Here is a 23,603-nt window from a genome sequence, read left to right on the forward strand (position 1 = left end):
AATCAGCAGGCATGCTTCTGTGTACGTGTTTCCCACCACAACCTCTGAACCAGCTGTACAATTTCAAACCAGTCTTACAAAAAGGGTAAGGGAATCCAAAATACTAAGCCTTGTTTCTATGAAACTAGCCAGCTGGGTAAAGAAAAGAGACCCTATTGCTGTCCTGCCTAGTGAAAGGCTGAAACTTCAGTCATCAGACATGAGAAAATCCACTTACCTGCAAAACAAATCCACGAGAAAAAAAAACAAACAAAACTCAAGCTTCCTTCATTCCACTGCCCAAGGAACTTTTTTTCCTTTTCTTTTCCTTTTCTTTTAAATAATGCCATGTGCAGTTACACTGCACATTGGCATATGTCTTTAACATAGACATATATGTCTTTAACATAAAGACTCTTTCTGTCTTTAACATCTTATTTTTCCATCTGCATGTTTCAAATGAATTTGCTTCAGGAAAGGCCATGTTCTACTTCACCTTGCCATGGATGGCCCTAGTTGAGCCCTCACCACTAACTGTGAGATTCAGGCAAAATCCTCTAATTTGGAGAATTTACCTTTACTCTGTGACAGCCTTCCACAGTGTTGCACAGATGGTCATGCTAAAATTGAAACACATTGCAAAAGAAGGCAGCTAACAAGCAAGGGCTGCCTGTATTGCCTCTAATACTTCTATGGATTTGAAATGAAACTGCTGCTGTGTTCTGTAGACCAACATAGAAAAGAATTCAGTTTGTATATATAAGTACTATTTCACCCTGAGATCCCTTTATCTCTAGGCTCTCCTTACACCCCACTGTATTTGCACCCCAAGGTCTGTGCCGACCTTGCATTAGGTGAGTGCGAAATCATTGGCTCCAAAGAATCAAGTCTTCTGTACCCTGGTATACACCCCGAGAGACTATTTCCCATCTCAGTATGATCCTGCCTAATTAAACTAATCTACGCAACACACGCTGCTTTAGGAGAAAGAAATCAATATTGGGACATCTTTTCTGAAAGACCCTTCACTTATTTATTAACCCAGTTTATTTGATCCTAATGCTACTAGGCTTCAGAGAACATGGCACATACCTGTTTTCCTGACATTTCTGAGAGGCGGTGGTGATGGAATATGGGATGCTAGTATACTATATTGCAATATGGCGATCTACTTGAATAATTTACATTTGGGGAATTTGAATTAAAGAGGAAAGATATTCTGGAAATTAAATTCTTAGTTGTGCTTCTTAATGCCTGTACATTACACAGAGAGCTTTCAGTAAGTATGAGGACACACACACACAAAAATCTATCTTCTGCTGTTTATAGCAAAAGTAGGTTAAGACGAGCACCTAAGTGTAACGATCTACAGTCCTGAAGTTCTAGTATTACAATATACAGATTCTGGAATTAGGGAAGGTTGATTTTGTTTGGGTATGAACTTATCAGTACAGCAAGGAGAAGTTTACAAGGTGTAACTGTGGTCTTCAACACAAACATGAAATCAGCTTGTGTGTGTCTGCACATGAGGGGGAAAGTAAAAGGGTAATTAACATAGTACATGAAAAAATGAATGGGTTTTATTAGTCCTGTAACAAGATATTGCAAGTCTAACCTCCACTGTGATCAAGCCAAATGTGTAAGTTAATCAAGACCTTCACTAAAGTATTTCTGTTAACACTTTCATCTTACCAGTGGGAATTATTTATAAAACCATTTTCCACTGCTAGCATGACAAGGTGATCATTAACACAGCACAGACCATGTGAAGGAACAAAATTAAAAACATACGAAAGTGGCATTACACTGGTACTGTAAGCAACTGCCATAAATAATTCTGTTCCTCAAGGTGATTTCAACAGTCTTGCTCTAAATCTAACAAATCAAAAGCCCTTTATAAAGAAGTCTAATTCTCAACATTTAAATTTCTAGGCTTCCCAAGGATGTTTAACTTGACTTTCTCATGCATGAGAAATCAATTTGTTCAACCAAGCCAGTTCTGTGTTCCCCTTGTAAGAGCTCATTTGGAACTGATTATAGAAAAAAAAAAAAGACATTTACACATGTTATGTTTTGAAGCAAGAGCCCATTGCGTCCCACAACTGTTTCCCACCCCCCCCATCAACACACCAGGAATTAAAGCAACTAAATCAGTAGGAAAGCTGTGGCTCTGGGAATTGCTAATACGATAAAAACACCTTTCACTCTAGGGTGCCGCTTTGACTCTGGCACAGGTAGGTACTATCTGAGTCATTGAAAATGCTGAGTGCTGACTTACATGAAAACAAGCTGGTGGTTTACGTTAGTTTGCAAAGGTATTTATATTCCCTACCTCACTTCCACCCAAACCTATGCAAATGAAATTCTGTGTGCAAAAATCTGCTTGCAGAAATGTATCATCTCCTCATTCTTGGTGAAATACCTCTCAGTGCAAAATGACATTACAAATAAATATCAATGTCCTATATGCACACCTTGAAACGGGACAAATATTTTGCATAGGGCTTTGCACAGGTTTTCAGTATCATTCTTGCAGAGGTGATATCTTATGATGCAAAGGGCAGAACATGAGGAAATTTGCACCGTTGATATCTGTTCAATTTCTGCTGCTGAAAGCCAGAGACCTTCATTCTCCACAGCTGTTGATTAGAGTTTTCCATAAGCAAAATATTTACAAAAAATAAATTTACTATTTCCCATAGCATTATACATGCACTTCTTAGCATACATTTTTGTATCCTATGTGTAATATAGATATTTAAACTAACATTTCATATATTTAACAAATATGAACAGTTTATAAACTAGATGTCTACAGTACTGAGATAAGACTTTTAAAGTTTTGTGCATTTAGGGCTATGAGGTATGGAAATAATAATAACAAGGGTATGGAAATAATTAATTGAAAACTTGTAAAATTTAGCAATTTAGCCCATCACGTGATTTCAGCAAGTATCTCAGCTCAGCCTTTATAAAGAACACCATGTGTGTATGAGTGTGCCTACCCAGGGCTCTCCCAAATCTTTCCCATCAGAACTTCTAGAATACAGTTCTCAGCTGCACTGTACATGAAATCGATATTCAGGATACCAAAAACATCAGAGATGCTGAGCCATATTCATTTGGACTTCTGCATCTTAGGCAATCTGAGGATGCTATGAGAAAGGGAGCTTCCTATAAAAGAAAATTATTTTCTTTTAAATTGTATGCAACTCCCTTTCATTCCTCCAGTGTTGTTCTTTCTCCTATTGCCTTTTCTCAATTCCTAATCCTGAAACAATTCTTCTTGAAGTAACAGCATTTCTTTTCTACTGTTATTTGGCTGACTGTTTTGCAACACAATCTAGCCTAAAAAAATGTCAATTTTTTTAAATAACTGTCCCCTATATCAAATTGCTCTGGTCTGTAGCCATCAGTCCTTCAAAGAGAAATGTCTTCGGACAGCTTTACCCTTTCACAGCAGCAGTGAAAGAGAAGAAGCAGTATTAATAACATTAGAGAACTGCAGCAACTGGTCAGCAAAGCAATGGAATTTGTGCCCAGACTTCATTTTTACAGATGAAGGACAAGCTATGACATTATCATTGCAAGTTTCATTTCAGTTTTTTGAACCAGTAAAACTGGAGTCCATTTATTCAAATATTACATTTGAACCTTGGTATAACAAGAGCTGAACACAGTAGTAAAATGCCATACAGATCGTAGGCCAGGCCCTGCAATCTTCACATATCATGGAACCTCTATTATGTCTCTAAATAAATATTTTAAAAGCATATTTCAGAAGTCTAGATAGGATTAAAAAGCTGAACATTTTTGTCCATTCTTAGCATGCCCACAATTGCCAACACAGAATGCCAGCTACAAAAAGCAAACAAGAAACCAAAACAACAAAAATCCACACCAACTCTTCATGACCTAGCTGTAAAAACTAGTCAATGTAGGGTGGACAATACAATTTCTTTTCATCTGACATTCCCTGACATTCTTTCACACTCTTGTGAACACAGAGTACTTTTGTTCCAAAGCACTGGCTCTTCTGCACTTCCATTTTTTTCAGAGAAAGCACGAAAAAATTATGTTCAGAAGAATGTGATCGGTCCTTCAGTTTCTGTTTACTCCTGGAGAGGCTGATTTTGCATAGTTTACTGGCCTGGCTCACAAAACTATTTTTTCAATGAAGATAATTAACACTGCTACTTACTTTTTCTATATTATCTTTTTAACACTAAAATACCATAGATCTCCCTCAGAAATAAAGCGCAATGTTTTAAAAGCAGAAGATGATCAATAGTGGTGGTATTTTACTTGTATCAAAAGGGCACACGCTTGTTAAGCTCACAGGGACAACACTTCTACAGCATTATCAGAAAACCTGGTTTCATAAGCTTAGGAAGTTTCATTAGAAACTGCAGGAGGGTGTGAATTTACTTTGGCTTCCAGTAAGCGGTTCTTCATTAATATTTTCCTCAGACTCAAAGATTCCAAGTTTAGTAGGTAAGCTGTGGATAGCAAACAGCCTTCCTCTACGCTGTCTTTGTGACTAATGAGAAAAGAACTGGCATCAGAAAGAAAAAAAGCAGTCAATATATTCAGTCCCTGAGCCCAAAGGTAATTACGAAAGAGTTTTCTGAACAAAAATATTTAGGCCCATTTTCTATCTTTTTCAGCCAGCTTTTCCTCTGTATCTAAGGACAACAGCTAAACATTATTCGAGTCACCATTAAACCAGGAAACAATGGTATTACAAATGCAATCTAAACCACCTCAATTAGTTCCCATTCAGATCTTCCAAAAGTTTTCATAACAATAGGAGATATTTTTAGGATATAAAACTAGAATGTCAGATATAAAAGAAATATTATTACGAAGATCCAAAATATATCTATTAGCATAAAAATATGATACGACTAGGCTACAGGTCAAATCTGCCCCTGAAACAGCCCTAAATTTATTCTAGCAGAGACACCAGATGAACTCATTTACACTCCAAGACCTTAATTCTTTCATCCTTGCAACTGACCTGTAATTGTTACCTTCTTGCAACTATTACACCAGATGTAAAAACCCCCAAATTATAGCTGCTAGCTGCAGTAAGTATTTCATAATCTCCACCACGTGTCATTTTGCTTTCTGGAACAAATTTCTTATATGTAAGGTCACCATAGTAATCAAGTAGTCACCAACTAGCACAGGTATTTACCATCTATTTAGTTTGCCAGTATTTAAATGGTCATCGTTACACATTTGTCTCCCTGCGTAAATGCTACTCTGTGCATGTGCGTAAGGAAGTATTCACCATGAAAAGCATGGAAGGGGAAAAAAAGATGCAGTCAGAGGTATGGTCCCTTAAGCAGAAGGCTGAACATTTGACATTTTAAGGAGAATGTTGTCCTTTTTTTCTGTGAACCCTATTCTACTTACGATCCTACAATTACAGATAGCATAAGTACATTATTGGTGATGTTACCTTCCACAGTTTACTGTACTTTTCAGTAACATCTATTGCACTTCACCGTGCAGTGTTGTAGTAATTCTCAGCAGCACTCCACTGCCTGCCTCGCTAGGACCTGCTTCAGAGGATTCCCAGAATACACACACAGCTGTTTGACCTTTCCTCCTGTCCTCAACATGCCTTATCTAACATAACTGAAGAGATGTCATCACCTTACAGTGTCTCTAAATACAAAGTCCTACACTATGTTTGAATATAATACCACAGACTGCTGCCAATACTTTACACCTCTCCACTGAGGCTGCAAGAAGCACTGCTTTTAACATAGGCTATTACATAGACTCCATGCACAATCTTCTGAAAACAGATTTCATTTGTAGAAAATGATCTCATTCGGCAACAGGAGCAGCTCTGCTTTGCTGTTGTTTTTTTCTGCTTTTGATTGTATCGTGCCTTTATCATACTCTCTCCTGCTGCCTGGATGGGCCTTGCCTATGTGCCTTTTCTGCTTTCCACTGCTTAAAGGCCATTTGGATAAATGACACCTCCCATTTAAATCCTAACATTCAGCTCGAAAGACTCCTCTTTCATATAGCAGGCTTAGAAATCCAGTTCTGTTTAGTGAGCTGCACATCTAACCAGAAGGCAGTTATTAAGAAGACTGTCAAAGAAGAAGAAATCCTGGAGCTGATCCCAGAAGAAAAATTCATTAACCTTCCTTCCACTTGTCCCCAATATAAGGAACATAAACATATTTTGGCTAACATGATTAGCAGTTTTCCATTAGTAATCCAGATGATGCTGTGAGAACTTCTGGACCGTTCCCAAGCACCCGTGGCATATCACAAGATCTGACTGGGAGATTTTTCTGACCAACTGATTCCAAAATTATAAGAGACTCTTAAGGTAGCTTGAAAATCATGGACAGCAATAAGTACTTTTTAAATGCTCTTTCCAATTTTCTGTTTTTTCCTACACGGCACTAGGAAGGACCTGAAATTGATCCAGTTGTGGGAAGCTCTTAACTTTCCGCACCATAGCAGTTGATGTCATGTATCTAGAATGAAGATGTTCAATCTTCGTATGCAGCTGTAACCATCCCCAGCACTACCAACCAAACTCCAGTTTCAGGCTGGCTAGCGGAAGAGCTCCAGACCGCAGTTTCAGCACAGCTCCTTCTACAGACAAGTTCTGACTTTGTGCTTTTTGCAACTCCTCCATCAAATCTCTAAATAGAGAGGAAAATGCACAAGTCTGACTTAAATTGAGAAGAGGAAATCCATCACCTACGATCCTACCACAGACTCCAGTTAATGCATTCTCAAACCAGTTCGCACGCAGGCAGCTCCCTAGTTTATGTTCAGGTAAATTACCACTTATTCCTCAAAGCCAGGCAGCTGCCAGAACTGGTTTTAAGAGCCACAACTAAAGGAGCTGTCTGGGGCCTCAGAGGCCTATTAGCCTAACCTGAACATCAGGGCAAGTCATCCAGTGCATGAGAAAAGCTGAACCCTACACATTAATCTTTGTCCAGGATCTGAGTAACCTGACACTTCTTTTATTCACCACAGTCCTCCCATTTGCCTCACTGGAAGGCTACGCCAGCACAGAAGTAGAGCAAAAAGTGGTGAATCTGTCCCCAAGTTTGTCAAGAGGATGAACACATTATTCATCTGAAAAGGAGAGTTCTGAACAGCTTGTTAGCACTCTTCCTTCTTGTGCTTCATCAAGAAGAGACACACAGAGACACAGCGACTTAAAACTTGCATATTGCACACAGCGATGGTGCACAGGTTCTAACCCTCAGTTATTTTCCATCTCCAATCCCACAGCACAAACTTAGCACTTTCTAAGCAAACAGGTCTGGGGAGAGGAGGGTTAATTCAACATGCTGATGAACTAAAGCTCCAAGAAATCCATTTAACACAGTTACCCGATGGTAAACACGTGGAAGAAAAGCTCCTGTTGCTATGGCCAAAGTTTGCATGTACTTTAAGGAATAGTTTGAAAACACAGTTTCAAATGCCAACAAGCAGTTGAGGCAACAATTAAAGCAAGATATATTTTTTTTACTGTTTCCCGTGCAATATCTGGGATGCTCTTATCATGCAGCTGAACACTCCAATGACAATGGTATTTTTAGCATTTTAGGTTTGCCCAGCATTTACTCTTAGCTGTTTCATTAGCAACTGGAGCAGATTAAATCCGAGTCACTTGTCCTGAAATACTTTATGGATCAGTTGTAAAGGACATTTGGGGTACAAGTTTTGGGATCATGCCAGTCACCCATGATTTCCTGATATCACCTGTGGTGTTGCTGATGAATGCCAGATCATTGCGCTGCATTAACATCACACAGACTGCATTATCTCTTATCTCTCGCTCAAGTGATTTAGTAGATCTTCTTAGGGCATATATGTATGGAAGCTTCTGCACAGCTTTAGGTTCACCGAGGAAGATTTTTAGGGCATAGGAACAAGAAACATAAACCTGAGTATGATTTCTTTTCTCCTCGACTCTTTCAAATGTTAATATAGTTAGTCTGATCTTCTCTTAACTTCTCTTTTCCTACCCTGGTAAGGCTTATTTACACCACAAACACACACACACACACACCCACCCCCCAAATCTCATGCAGCTAAGCCACCTTGCATGCATCTTCATGATAGAGACACCTACTCTAGACTCATGAAGGAGTTTATTTTGAGTTTACCTTCTATATTCATGATATATGAAAAAAAAACAGAGGCGCAAGAAATGAGCAGCTTTGCTTTTCTTCATGCCAAGGAGACAGCACGGTTCAAAAAGAGAAAGGTTCTATTCAGTCAAATACTAAAGTCTAGAATGGAATTCAAAGTCACCTTGAGCATGTTTTAGTTCTTTAATCTAATTAAATGGCATTTTTTCTCCCCCCCCGCCCCGCCCAAGCAGCACATTTTAACTTTTCACTTTACTCACATTTGTACTTTCTAGTCAATACGCAAAATAAAAGTTGCTGAAAGGCTCCTACATGCATTTAGTCTGATACAGTAAGATAGGGCTGAGATATTATGGGCCACTAAAACACACATCAATACCCAGCAATGAAGGCTTCCACAAGAATCTCAACCCGATCAGCTCTGCAGAACACTGCTACTCCCTTCCCAAGAGGATGCCCTTCAGAAGGGGGAGTCATCTTCTTTAAAGTAGCCACCTAATAATGGATTTTTGCTCGTGAAACAAAAAATAGGACATTTGTCATTTTCACTGATTACTTTTTCTGAAGATAAAAAGTAGAATCTGTCAGGAAGGGAACAACCATCAAGAGAAGAGGAGAGAGCTTTGCATTGCCTTTTGTTCAGAAACTCCTGGCACAGGAGTATTAACTATTGCTTATTTCTTAAGCATTTGAAATGGGAACAGAAGGAACAGGATTGATATATCTGAATTTGTGGCCACTGGATTAAATCAGCAATATCTTCAAAACTGACCACATTATTTATAGCCCAAATCCTATTCTCAGAATTACTCAAGAACTAAGGGAAATAACAACAACAACAACATTGGACTGATTTTCAAAGATGCTTACAACACCCCCGGTGATGGTGGTGCTCAGAGCGGGCCATTTACTTGCCTGTGCTGAACAACACTCTGCTGCTGCCACACAGCTTCCAGTCCATGAGCCAACTTGCTCAGCTCTATACAATACTGCTGTTTCACAATAAATGTAGCAGAATATTCCTGAAGGCCTAAATTATATTTGAGAAGAATATTTAGGCTGCTAAATCATTCGGGCACTTTCAAAAGATTTACTGAAGTTCATGAATCTAATTGCTCATCTAAGCTTCATTCAGCTCAATTGTAAAAATCAGCTAAATCGGTGCTAATGCTGACAACACTAAAAATGTTCCTAAACCCATTTAAAGTTAATTTGGTAATTTACAAACATAAAGGTTAAGCTGATTAAAGGTATTTTTTAAAGCAGAATTTTATAGAATTGTACTGGCTTAGCTATAATAGTAAAAAATAGTTTATTCAAACTTCTACTGACAAGCTCGTAACTTTACTTAAGGTAACACTTCTCTAGATACAAAAAGCCATAGAGGAAAATGACAGCAATGAGTACAGTTTTTGTTCTAGCACTGAGTTACTTAAAGTTTTCAGGATATTCAGCAAAGCGACCATCGGTACAGAAAGAAAACTCCTATTTCCCTGACTTAAATGATCTTCTTTCTTGTAAGGAGTAACTCTCTTGGATAAGAAATGCTGCTGTGAATAGGTCTAGACTTTACACAGCCATGGGTCACTAATTTAATTAGATTTCAAAGCAGCTATTCTACATTTACACTGAATACAATACTTCCTGTACCCTCCCTCATACTAAAAGGAATAAAACAATCCCCCAGAAGTTTACACCTCAATGCATGAGGAAACAACAACAAAGTGTACATACAATACCTTAAGTTACAGATGGGGTTTATATTGTTCAAGTTATTAGGAAAACCTTAACTACCTGCTAAGCTGGTATTTTTAGCAAGGCAAACTTTTCTCCTTTCTAGTGAGATCGGATTCTGTTTGACCTGCTCTGCTCAGAAAATGACTGCTGTCAGCCAACCTCAGGAACTTCCCATCCCAATTATGAGCTTTTACACATATTACAAAATTAAATCAAGCTTCTCTGTATGAATAAAAGAAATTTAAAAAATTAACTTTACTAGTAACAGTGGAAGTCCTTGCCTTCTTTAAAAATACTAGGTTTTGTAGGGGTTTTCTTGCAGGGGGTGAAGTGTAGGGTAGAGCGAGGATAAGAGCCCTGCTGTGCATCAGTGTTTGGTCTTCTGAGTTTTTCTCCTTTCAAACGAAAATGGGGGCTGTGATTTTCACAGGGTTCTCATCACATTTGTTACCCTGCATTTCAGACTCTGCAAGGTTACTGCTCTCATAATTTGAGTGATCCAAAGCTGCATGGACTAGTTACTTGAGGAAACTGGGGGTTCTGCGCTCGTTAAAAGCCATGAGGGAATAACAAGAAACCAAGTTGATATTCCCTTCCAGGAGCTCACCTAACGTTTCAAAGAATTACACAAGATAGGAGCTGTTACTGGAAGTAAAATCACACTAATAGATGGGTTCATTTGCCTCTAGTTTCACCATCTACAAATGACCTGAAAATACCTATTATCCGACACTATCACACTGCCACACATTTGTACTGTTATTCAGCAACATGTATGTAAAGGAAAAATGTCCTATAACAACCATTTGAACAATCCATGCAAATAACTTTGTTATTATGAACAACAGTCCAACTTCACACATCTTACTCTGCTGAAGCAGAATACAAATTCAGTCTCAGTCCAGCTGTTACACAGAAGTACATACCCGTTCATACTCTATTCTTTCACAGGAAAATCAGATGCCCACTTGTATCATGCATGAAGGGCAGAGGCAGTTGTCAGGCTATAATCAGGGATTCCTTTGGATCTCACATATAAATGAAATACTTAAGGTGTTGATTCCCTAAGCCAACAATACAGTTCTTCTGTAGGCAGCTACAGCCTACTACCTTACACGCTGTGTACACAGCGAGAGAGAGAATTTTCTGAAGAGTGGATATAATGATGCTAGTGCCAAAATTTCTGGCAAGTCCAGTGTTTGGATTTTGTGAGCAGCATTCCCACTCTCTGTACAGCAAATTAATGGCAGTAAAAGGTGAAACACACCATAACCTATTTCTACAGTGCAGTATTTCTGGAAATACAATGGCTAGTAGGACATAAAATTTTTTGATGCACAAATGAAGCTGAAATTATAATCTCTTTACTCTTTCATGTTAGCTAGTGGTAATGGCAATGAATGTATGAAAAAGGGTTTCTAAACATCCATTCCTCTTTCTGATTTCTTGAGTCATCTTTCTTTCTGATCTCATGACAAAACTGCTGGGCCACAATACTTATTTGTCGTGGTATAACGGAAATGAAAAGACAATCAATGTAAGATATCCAGCAATTTGTTATCAAATAGAAGGTTTAAAGAGACCTGTTTTATGGTTTCTAATGAATTTCAGTGTATCAGCTTAGATATTTTAAAATCAGTGCTGTGATGGAAGAGCAGACTTTCATGGTACAAAAACTGAGAAAAAAAAAGTAGGTATTTGAATATAATTTAAAAATTCCCAGGATAGAGAGCACTGGTGATCCACGAAATGTCTAAACCCCACACCCAAACATATTCCATATTCTCATGTGCACACAAAAAGAAAGGGGGTAAACGGAAGTAACAACTAACATTCAAAGGTAAGCTTATTTTAATCCATTGTAAACAAAAGCCACACAGGCAAAACTCTGCCCTGCTCCCCCAAAAGCTTGAGAGCAAAGCACAAAAAGTGAAAGGAGTTTAGTGGGGAAAAAAAAGAGATCACAGAAAGGAACAGTAATAATGTAAAATGGAGGCAGAAATAAACTGGATTCTATCTTTTCAAAAGCCACATTCTTTGCTAGTCACAGATGAAAGACTGATTTCAATAAAAGCAGTTTAAGTGAAAGAACAGGAAGGCACAACGAAGTATAACTAAGAGGTTAACAGAAGTTTGGGGAGGGGGTCCCTATCCTAATTAGGAACATAGCAAATAAAAACCAATTATGATGTTATTTCCTCAATTATGGCCAATTCTGCTTTACAAAGCGAGAAGTTATAACAGTAAGCGCTGATGTGACCTTAGTATTAATTAGTAGGGCAGAGTCCTCATCCAGTTACAGGGCAATATTCCTTGGCACAGGGATACAACAAGAAAGAAGGGAGAAAATACAAGGAGCCAGAGAGAAAATCCAATATTGTATTATTTCCCAAGAAAGTACCATCTTGAGATGTTTGAGGATGCCCTGCAAAGGCCAGCGTCGGGGATCTGAGGCACACACATGCAGAGCCTTGTGATACGCAAGAGAGCTGTAGCTGGGACTAGATAAATTGCCAGAGCTGTGATGAAGAGTGCTGGAATCAGAGCTGTGAGATTTAACAGGAAGATGAAAGCTGTCCAGAACACATCCCTCCTTTTACCTTCTCCTACCCCACAGCACTGTGCCTGAACAGTGCCAACTCAAAAACACATCTGCCACATGAGCACATTCCTGGCTACTTCTCTCTACAGTAGTGGCAAAAAAACATTTTTACTGCCTTTCCTTATTTGTTTTTTTTTTAAACCACAGAGCTGCTTTAACTCCAGTCTAGCGGAAGTTCACATGGAGATGGCCAACTAATTTGAACTGACTTCAGACAAGTCGGTACAGGCATTACTGAGTAGCATAGACTGGTAGGGACCACCAGAGAGAGATGAGCTTGGTAGCAAATTCCAGTTTATTCACAATACATGGAAGAACACATCAGCAAAAACTCTCAAAGTGAAGCACATTAATTAGTTAAGCCTACTCATGTTTTGTGGTTATTTTAAAATTAATAGGGTTGAGTAAACTAGGGCATGCAGACAAAAAGGCCCACATCCTCGAAAGCACATTGTGGGTATGCTGAGAATTGTCTTTGTTGATCTGATCTAAATGGATTTCAAGGTCTAATAATGAATCAATCAGTTGAATCCTGTTCCACAGATTCCTCTCTCTGTCATCAGGCTATTATAATGACCTGGGATTCAATGAGTGTCTTTCACTGCATTATATTAGACCAAAGCTGGTATTAAAGAACTTTCAAAACGTGAAATTATGTGACAGTCGACTCATCACAGCAAGAACCATAAAGCTGAATACTGCTGTTGTCCTTTTTACATACCCATGTAACCATATGCAAATGATACCAAGAATAGTAAAAGCAAAATAATAAAGCATGGTAGGTGTCAAACATCATAACCCACTGTTATCTTCTGTGGTATGTGTTCATAAAAGACGTCCAGATCCCTTTACAGTTAGCAAGAAGTTTGTGATGAGAAGAGAAATGCTTTTGTCTCCCAAGTATCCAATAATATTTAAAAGTAAAGAAAAGTTAACATACCTGCTCCTTTCCTGTTCTTTTTTTCAGACTGTGCCAAATGTATAACCTCGGCAGCAGCATCCCTTACTACCAAATCTTCATTCTGCAGCAGTAGAACCACACATCTCCACATAGCAAGGGTATCAGAGAGTCCTATATTTATGTATGGAGAAAAATTAGAATTCTATTTCTGAGAATTCTGTCAGAGAAGTTAGAGAGCTCTGTGTTTCCAACCTATACGCAACAAACACAGTGAAACACTGAAACATGGGCAGGAGAAATGCATTGGCAAACCACTGGGAAGACAACTGGCAATACGATAGAAATGTTTTCAGCATGTGTGAACTTTCTCTCAGTGGTTGACTCAGCTTGGTTTAAGCAGTGGGCAACAGATAAGAGAACGGATCTCTCTTAATCCCAGTTCCATTTTAAGTTATGGGTACGCTGAACTTTCTACAATTGTGAGTGCAGAATTCTTCTTTGGCAACAGCAAAAGTTTTGCCACTGGAGATTGACCAATGCACTGTGATCACGGATTTGCTGTTGCAATCTGCCTGGAGCAGGGGCTGCGAAACCAAGTTTTGTTCAGATCCTGCCAGTAGTGCTGGCCACAAATGCTACTCCCTACAGGAAACAGCAAACGATCCCACCTCCCAGGCATCTATCCATCACCTACTTCTCCCATATCCACCTCATGCCACCACTCACCAACATGCCCTGCTACCCTTATACCCACTCTCTGTTGGAAGCAAGCCATGCTTAATCCATGGGGTAATTATCTGCACACAGTTAAGGCTAATCAGAGATAACTGCCAAGAGGGAGGTGTTCATCTGGTAAACCCCAAACAGGCAGACTCCACATACCATCCCAGTGGGAATTCACATCTCACAAGCCATACTCCACTTGCAAACCCTTGCGCCACTTTTTGGTGTCACACTAAGGATGACTAGCTGACGTCACAAGGCTGTACTCATAGGTTGGCTGGGGTACTTTTCAGCTGACTTTTCAGCTCTTGGTGAACACCCTCATTAAAGGAACCCACTGGAAGGTCTCTTTTAGAGGCAGCCAGCTGTTAGATACTACTTTCTAGTCATCAAGAGAACAACAGAGTTGATGCTTCATTGCTGCGCTGGTTTTCTTCAAGCATGTTATCAAAAGGTCTATCAGAGATTTGTATTACAAGGCAAGCCAGACAATTAGTTGTATTTCACTGCTTGGCCAAAATTAATTGCTTGAAGCTTTACTACACAGGCAGAAGAAGCATTCCTGTATTTCATAAACTTCCCTATGTGGGAATAGCATAGAGTATAACTATTTCAGAAAGAAGTTGCTTTTTTATAGCATGACACACCCAGTAATGTTATACTGGCACAGCTAGGACACGGTAATTATTCCCTTCTAGATACAATGGCCAGCCTTCCCACCTACACAAGTTTCTACTGTATCTCCAGGAGAGGTAGAAGTCTGCAAATGGATTTTCCAGAAAGACTTTTTCTGAACCCTCAAGCAACATGATGGAGAGATGATGGGGTCATCCCGAACATACTGACTGCCATTCACCCTCTTCCTCTTATGAAAGTGGTTAATGGAAGCTTATAAGAATGACTACAACTCCATTTCATACAACCGTAACTTTCTTGAACTTCTACTTTGGACTATACATGGTCAAGTAAGCTGATGCAGACCAAAGCACAAAAGTCAAAACTGTTTATATGTGCATAACCCCTTTAACTTTAAGGGAATGATTCCGGGTTTGTATCACTACAACTAAACACCGGCTCATGCCCTCAATTTGCTAAGCTCCTCACTGCAGTACTGACAGTTTCACAGTTGTGAAGAATCCCAGACTGACAATTCTAGGTAGTATGGAGGGCTGGCTCTGCATCTTTCCTCCCCTGGCCCAATTTTCAGAGCAATGAGCTAGTTCAGATGGCTTGCTCACTGAGGCCTCATGGCTTTCTTTTCTGGGCTGTTTTTGAGGGGATGTGGGGGTTTTGTTTGTTTGTTTTTCTTTGTTTTGTTGAGATTTTATACAGGATACAAACTGCTGCTAATTTTTATTTCAGACCTCCACATCTGCCTGATTGGAAAGCATGGACATCAGCAACTATTCTGACAAGATCAAAGAGGAAACTCTGTTCTCCGTCAGCTATGGACCAGATCCAAATGGCGACAGACAAGAAGCACAGGGCTTGGGAGTTTTTCACTCCAATACCTTCACTGTCTTCATTTGATATAAAATGGTAATGTCTGTCCTATTAAGTGCTTTAACTAGATGGTAGAGGTCAAGATTTCCAGAGTTGATACTATGAACATTTAATAGTACAATGTCTACCTCATGTAACAGATTTAGCTCTGTTAAACGTTATCAATACCTCTTAAAAGACCTATCTCAAAATAAATAGCTGACTTTCTAAAAACACCACTATCTACAGTTTAAGAAATATACCATTCTTCTCATCTTAACAAAAATTTGTATCCAGTCCATATACATGGACTTAAACTACTCAAACTAACAACATTTAAATAACTACACTGGAATAAAGTATCACAGAAACAAAAAGTATTTAAAGCTGCCTGTTTTGTTCAGGATGCAAAATAATTTATTTATCATGCATCACTAGCTATTTTTGCATATCTCCTGGCCCTTTAGTCACAAAATCCCTTTATTGTCTGTTCACAGAAGGCGGGGCATGGGCTAAAAGAGAAAAACAATGTCTTCTGCACACCAGACCAGAGAATTTCACTTAGCTTTGCCTCTCAGTCAGTTATGTATTGTTTAATAAGGCTGTGTAGGGTTTCGTTTGTTTATTTTCTAAGGAGACAGTCTAATGTTAACTTAAAAAAACCTTCATTATATCTGTGAGGTATAACGTGATTATTACAAATTATTAATCATTCTCGTAGTAGTATGTGTCTCTCATTTCCAGACTAAAGCCTTTAATTTCAACATTCAGCCAACAGAGCTTTGTTACGCTCACAGTGTTGAACATGTCCACATTACCAATAGAGTATTTCAGAAAGATTCAAGTCAAAGAGCAAGTGCAAGCCAGTAAATCTGTACAGCAATGTATAGCGGCCTGGAGACATAACAGCATCTCATGTCCCCCTTCTGCAGAGTTACTGCAAGACGGTCTGCACATGTGCTTTTTGTACCAGAATTTAAATCAGCCTATCTGTTTAGTAATTAAATCCTATTAAAATTAAAAAACCCCAAACTATTTGATGTAATTATGTTTTGACTGTGTGTGCATATATATGGATAAAATATATTTTATGTCATGTATTAATGAGTTTCATCTAAAAAGATCCAGAAAATTAATGTTCAAACTACTCACCAAGAACAAGCTTCTCATTGATCAGAAGGAACGATGTCATACTTTTAAGAACTTCAGCAGCTGCTAACAGCATCTCTGTCTGTTGCTCATCTCCACAAAAACAAACTATCAGCTGAACCCATTTTTTCAGGACTACTTCTGAAATCTGAAGGCACAGAACATGTTCAGAAGTATGCTGTACAATCCGGTGTTACCACTTACCATCACATTAAACTAAGGACTGCCGAAGGGATACTACTCATCAGTAATTGTGGGGCCTTTTTCAAGGTGGTGAACCCCACAAGTCCATTCAAAAGTTGTCTTACTATGTCACAGATAGTTCAGACAGGAGATTTTCTTTTAGTCAGAGCAGTATTCATAGGCAATTCTCTCACTCTGTCCCTTCGCACCTGACTCACCAATGACCACACAAGTCAAAACATATCTTTGTGTCCTCAGTTCTAAACATGCAAGCCAAAGACAAATATACTGGACTATAACAAAGAGAAGCAATTCTTAGAAGTATCCTACATGTAGACACAGACACATATCTGGAAAACAAGTAAGAGCATATGAACCATAGCACCAATCTTAGGCTTTGGTAATGACACACTGCTTGGTAAAGAGGTGAATGCAGCTCCATCTGTCTCCTCTGCAGATACTGGGGATGGAAATTGTTTTTTAATAAGACTGCTGAGGTACCTTGGGTTCTGATATCATGTGCATGCAAAACACTGAAGGAATCTCCCTGTTGGCTGATACACAGCAAAGCTCGCTGTCCTAAAACACGAAGAATTAGAAAAAACAACAGGAAAGAGAAATTTCTAGGTTCAAATAAAATCCAGTTGCCATCTTTTGCAAAATATTTAGTCCTCAGATATATGCTAGGAAAACTACTACTTAGTAGTAATGCAACAAAGCTTCAACTCTTTCCGATGTGTAGTGAAGGCTACTAGATTTTTTTTGTGGAAAGAAATAACATGCATTTTACCCATAACTGAAATAGCACTTCCAAGCCTTGTAAACTCTAACCTCCATTGGGACAGCTGGGCCATAACTGGGAAGAGAAACTCCTAACTTCCGTAAGTGACCAAAAAAGAGTTGGGATCCCCTGGAAATGGAACACTCAGGAAGGCTGCGCGTCAGTCAAGGTGCAGGAACCTCAAGCGCAGGTTAGACAACAGAACGTGCAAACTGCAGGAGGTGGCATCCAGGCACAGGCACAAGCAACTGTGTGCTACAGCTATCAGAAGGAAGCTCCAGAGGAAAGAAAAAACCAAACCAAAACAAAACAAACAGACTGGGACCTCATGCACAGGAGAACAGGAAAAGCAGCACCAGCTCGACCTGGAGACACTTGAGGTATGTGGAACTGATTTTTTTTTCCTTTCTTTCCTTTTTTACTTATTTTTAATTACAGTAAGTGAAAAACAGAACAATCAAATAAGGCAAAGAAAAGAACCAATGAAAAGGTAAGTCGAGGTAAAGGGCAGAGAAACACAGGAGGAGTCATTGAGGGATAAATGAAACCTCGGTCGTACTCTGCCCCATCCTGCATGGTACATGGCCACGTACCTGCACTGCACAAAGGGACAGACCCAGAGCATATCCTACAGATTCTGTAACAGGTTAAAAAAAACCAAACAAACCAACCAACAACCCCCCCCCCCCCAAAAAAAAAAAAAAAAAAAATCTCCCAAGATCTTACAGTTACTCATGGTCTGAATAGACACATGGACTATCTAGAAAAACAGAACTTGGCTTTTACCTTATGGAAGAAAAACAATCCTTCTACAGATGCAAACACTGAACACAAGCCCAAAGAAAGAATTTATATGGAAAACTGACGTACTTGGTCTTATACAAAGCAGAAGGCATCCTCTGTACAGATGTCTTATATCTCACATGATTTACAAGATTATTGAAGAAAGTTGTTTTAGCATTACTACAGTTGAGATTGCTAGAGCATTTTTCATTAATTCCTCTTCGTAAATGAATACAAAACTTCAGAGCAATAACCTGTTCCACGCCTATTTGTGAAACCAGGTTTATATGGTTACTTTAATGTTTATAACTTGAAGTCCTTGCCTTTTGCCTTTCTTAAACAAAAAGATTTAACATCATAATTCATGTTCCAAATTCTTGTGTGCGAATCTGTGGCTTCCTTTTTTTTTAAATAATGAGACAAGATTATTAGCAAAGAATATGAATCAATTCTGCTGTACATTTTATAAAAAAATAACAGCTACATAAGGAAAAAAATCCACTTCATTTTAAAACAGATCATGAGAATTTTGTCTATTTTTAAATATCCATTAAGTGGTTTTTATGTCTTTGAAAACATAAAAAAAATTGTCTAGCACTAAAAGCTGCCTTAGCACTGCTCTATGCATACTTATGTGACATCATCGACTGAGCCAGTAAGTTGTGCTGGTATAAATCTAAATTAAATCGTCTATAAACAGGAATGGAGAACACAGAACCTTGAATTTTACAAGGCTTATTATTATATTTACTCTAGTGTTTTAAAAACAAATTTTAAGAGGAAACTCCACACAGACAACAGGCTGGTGTGCTCAGACAGTGATTTCAAGGCTGAGAGTTGGCAAGGTCACACTGCCCACAGTGAGGAAGGGAACTGCACCCAACCACTGCTTCAACTCCTTGCCTTCCCCTCACATCCGCTTTCCTCCTGGTTCCCCAGCAACCAGAAACCACAATAAAGTTGCACTTTAGTAAATGGACTGGATTCAGTACATGTGTTAATCACTGTCGGCATTTTTCTTTCCACATTATAGTGATTATTCTGGATACTCTCAGAAGTTGAAATTAATCCATCCAGAAAACTGACTGACTTATTTAACTTGAAGTGACTTTGAGAAGGATATACTGAGATAATATTCATGGCAGTTTTATTCAGAGAGGAAGACATAACACCAGAAAAGGTGCAATGACACAAGAAAACACAAACTTGGGGTTTCTATCCAAAAGAAGCCATGTTACTTCTACCACCAAAAACTCCAGAATTACAAAACTGTTAAGCAGCTCCGTGTCCCTTACCTGCTGATGGTTCTGCAAAAGATGGATAACCAACTTGGAGGCAAATTTGAGAGCTATGCTTTGAACTTCAGCGCTGAGAAAACAAGGTAAAGAACATATCAAAAAAAAAGCAGCTATTTCTGCCATCATTTAATCTCTAGCAGAAAAACCAGCCAGTTCTTTATCATTCCTGATTATCACTAACGGGTATTTTGCAAGCTGAGCACTCGGAATTTTTTACATTACAGATCTTGACATTAGTTAAGGTTTTAGTCGATAGGCAAATGAAATATGCTCTTACTTTCACCTCTCTTGTTTATTTTCTACCTGCATACTTCCCATAGAAAAACACATTTTAAAATGGAAGTCAAGTCAAACAAATCAGACATTATTTTAAAAGATAAACAAAAGCATTTCTTCAAGCTGGTGTTAAGCTCCAGGAGTCTTCTATAGCTGCCAGAAACGTTACCAGCGCAGGATACGCCAGCTGCTGGCTCCCGCCCCTCTGTGCTGCCCAGGCGAGTGTAAGGACGTGGAGCTCGGCACCGCAGCTCCTGCTGGGCTGGTCTCACACAAGGAATGGCAACACCTGAGCAGTAAGGTCTGCTGTTTCAGCTATTTCCCTCCCACAAGCATCTTATTTCATTCCAGAAATAAACACTCCACATCGTCATTTAAAATGGGAAAATTTAGTGCAAATCAGCACCAAACATGCACAGCTATAAAATGCTGTTCTACACTCTATATCCTAAATATTCTATGGTGGTAACACTGGTGTGCAATGCTTATATGGCTTAAAAAAAAGAGACTATCAGAAACAAGATGGTCTTGCCCTTAGAGCCTAGACACTTGAACCCTGTCTGTCCACTGCATTTTGAATAGATGGACACAGCCTCTAATTCAGCATGAACTACAAACTGGCTCCAAATTTTCAGTGCTTTCTGCTGACTTTACAGTCTGATTAAGAATTACGAACCCTAAGGATTAGGGTTAACCACTTCTGCCAATCCAACAAGTGAAATCATATCTGTCACTCTTTCTACAGATCATCTGCAGATAAACCAGAATAGGACAGATGGCAAATTCACTGTGAATGAGCATGTTTGGACCATCAATTCTACGTGTTAAGGTGTTTCCCAATGACCATTTCAGGAAGAGCTATGCTCACTGGCTATCCTCTGACAGCCAGAGCAGATACTTATTTCAGGAACTGTATTACTGGACATGTACAGGGTGCTTGCCAGTACGACTTGTGGGCCTTAAAAATAATTTGGATCCATGCCTAACTTCTCTGAAAAATTCTCGTCAAGAGCTCTCTTTATTCAGTGAAGTCACACTCACTTTTCTGGAACATGGATTTTTAAATCAAACTAATGAATTAATGCTTCAACATTTAAAGTTTTAAAAATACAAGTATTTTTAACAAGCATGACAGACCATACCTGTTGGAGATATCTACAATGTTTAAACTCCAGGTTAAGAGCTCATTTGGATTCATTTTTATAGAGCATTCAGTCTTTGGAAGCACATTTCTGAGATCCATATTATAAAGAATTTCCAGCACCTGCACACACAATTCACAAACAGAATTTACAGTCTCAGTCTCAACATGAATGTGTACATTTGAGATCAATAAAACACTAACTAAAACCCCACTCCAAGAACAAAAAGGTCCTCTCCTGACAGTGCTAAGAAAGGAAAGAGGAGGTTCTTGCTTTTACACAAGAATATCTGTTACAGAATTACAGCACAACGTAAAAACACCCCAAACCGATACTCACATACTATTTAACAAATATCATGCACATTTGAAATCTATTTTTAAAAATTCAGAATATAATTTACTGAAAACATATCAAATGTCAATAAAATAGCACTCTCCTACCTTGCAAAAACACTGGAGATTCTTTTCCTTCAGAGCCATTGTGAGAAGAGTGCCTTCCAAATCAATGAATAAACACAATACACCTCCTCCTTGTTCTGCAATCTGCTTGGAATTTAATTGCTTCAACCAAAGCAGCATTGCTTCCAATGCAAGCAGACGTACTTCATGAAACTCACAGTGAAGTAGATGAACTATTGACAATGATGGCTTGGCTATTTTCTTTGCAACAGGTGAACTGCTCCTCTGGATGTCGGGACCTGCAGTCACCAACAGCACTGCTATCACCAGTTTGGTGACGCTCTGAAGATACTGTATCAGTCCTGGTACTGCAGATGAGTAGGGAATACCAGACATCAATTCCGAATCTGAAATAACTCTACTCATCTCTTCCCAAAATCCAAACAATTGCATTCCTGAAAGGATAATAAAACTAAGTTAAGTGACAACTAGATGATGCTACCATCTGCTCTGGACCATGAAGTGATTCTGAAGTTGAAAAACATCAGGTATGCAAAAGGTATCACAAGGTAAATTCAGGCATGAACTGAAAACATAGTTCTCCTTCATTTTAAACTGATTCTGAATTATAAAACAGCTTTCCTAGGTATCACATGTATTCATATTTAAATAGAAAGAAATAAGGACATAAACTTTTCTGAAAACTATAAATTGTTCAACATACGGGATGAAAGTTTCAAACAACTTTAAAAATGCTACAATACTTGGCAGATTGCCTGTCATCTTTGCCAATTACAGCTGTTTGATAACTATTTCCTTAAACCAAGCTAATGATACAGTTTTGCAAATTGTACGTGCTTTGTACTACCATTGTAACTACCATTGTAACCTACTCAGCTGTAACAAACCAGGAGAAACAATGACAGGGCCATTTTGATAACAATGAAAATCCCATGTTTTGCAAAGCTTTAAGCAGAAAAGGTTACTATTAAGAAGATGCCCCTTCTACATAAATAGATCTGTCCTGTGTGTATCATTGAAACAATTTACTGATTAAAAAAAAAATCCAGTGTGCTTTTCCTATGCCTATTAACTTTGAACAGTTAACACAGCTAAGAAAAAAGGAGCTGCACTGTAATCCCTCTTATGTATCAGCAGAGGAACCGTGACATTTCAGCCATTTACACTGGTGTCACCTGCCCACAGGGCACAGCACAGCCCAGAACCTTCTTCAGCGCTTGGCCACCTCCTGGAGCGAACAAAAAAGGTCACTGCTTTCTGTGACGCCAGAGGGTTTCAGGCTTTAGCAAAGCTGGCAATGTTGACACAAAATGAAAGAAAAGAAAAATCAATAGTCGTCCCTCACACATACATAGACTGAAATCCTCATGTGCCTCGAGTTCAACCTTCTTCTCCATCATCAAGAAGAATGAATCGTTTTATAATACAGAAACCAAGACATTTGCTCAATTCAGATGTTTGTATAGCTTGTACTGCAAGGAAATTAATATGCTATGTCCCACAAAATTCAAATACAAGGAAGGGAAAATCATGAAGAATCACAGAAGAGAATACCACTGCCACTGCTGTTAAGGGATGTTAGAAGTTTAGGGTTTTTAAAATATCAAAATGCATTAAAGGTAAATACAAAAATTAAAGCAAACTTACTTAGATTTCTTCAGTATCTACAAGAAGACAATTCATGGCCATATAACTTCGCTATTTATAATTAAGTAAACACTGAGTAGTACTAAAAGCCTGTCCAAATATTACTATTAAATTGCTGAACTTGACATGAAGCTGCAACACAAGTACGGATTCATTTTGTTGCCTGTGAAGACATTTCCCTAAGCCTTCCATTTACAGTTAAATATCCTGCCCTTTCATATTCAAATTCTTCCAAAGCCATCTTAATTTGTTTGACATTTACATAGAAACTCGACATGGTTGTACACTGTCTAGCATATAAGGCAGAAGCATTTTCTGGGTAATTCTGGACAAGCTTCAAAGAAATTT

The 23,603-nt window shown here is 38.7% G+C and overlaps 1 protein-coding gene across 1 annotated transcript in view; it reads right to left on the reverse strand.

Annotated features, from left to right (window-relative positions):
* The window catches only part of THADA (thyroid adenoma associated), a 161,053-nt gene that overhangs the window by 13,141 nt on the left and 124,309 nt on the right, over nt 1–23,603 (reverse strand). Inside the window, exons 31-35 of the mRNA XM_009709470.1 lie at nt 21,630–22,042; nt 21,187–21,308; nt 19,766–19,838; nt 16,727–16,871; nt 13,409–13,540 (exon numbers count right to left, since the gene is read on the reverse strand). Of these exons, the coding sequence (XP_009707772.1) occupies nt 13,409–13,540; nt 16,727–16,871; nt 19,766–19,838; nt 21,187–21,308; nt 21,630–22,042 (885 nt within the window). The remainder of the gene's footprint in view (nt 1–13,408; nt 13,541–16,726; nt 16,872–19,765; nt 19,839–21,186; nt 21,309–21,629; nt 22,043–23,603) is intronic.

Source organism: Cariama cristata, unplaced genomic scaffold (genome assembly GCF_000690535.1).
Source record: "Cariama cristata isolate BGI_N322 unplaced genomic scaffold, ASM69053v1 scaffold11771, whole genome shotgun sequence".
NCBI lineage: Eukaryota > Metazoa > Chordata > Aves > Cariamiformes > Cariamidae > Cariama > Cariama cristata.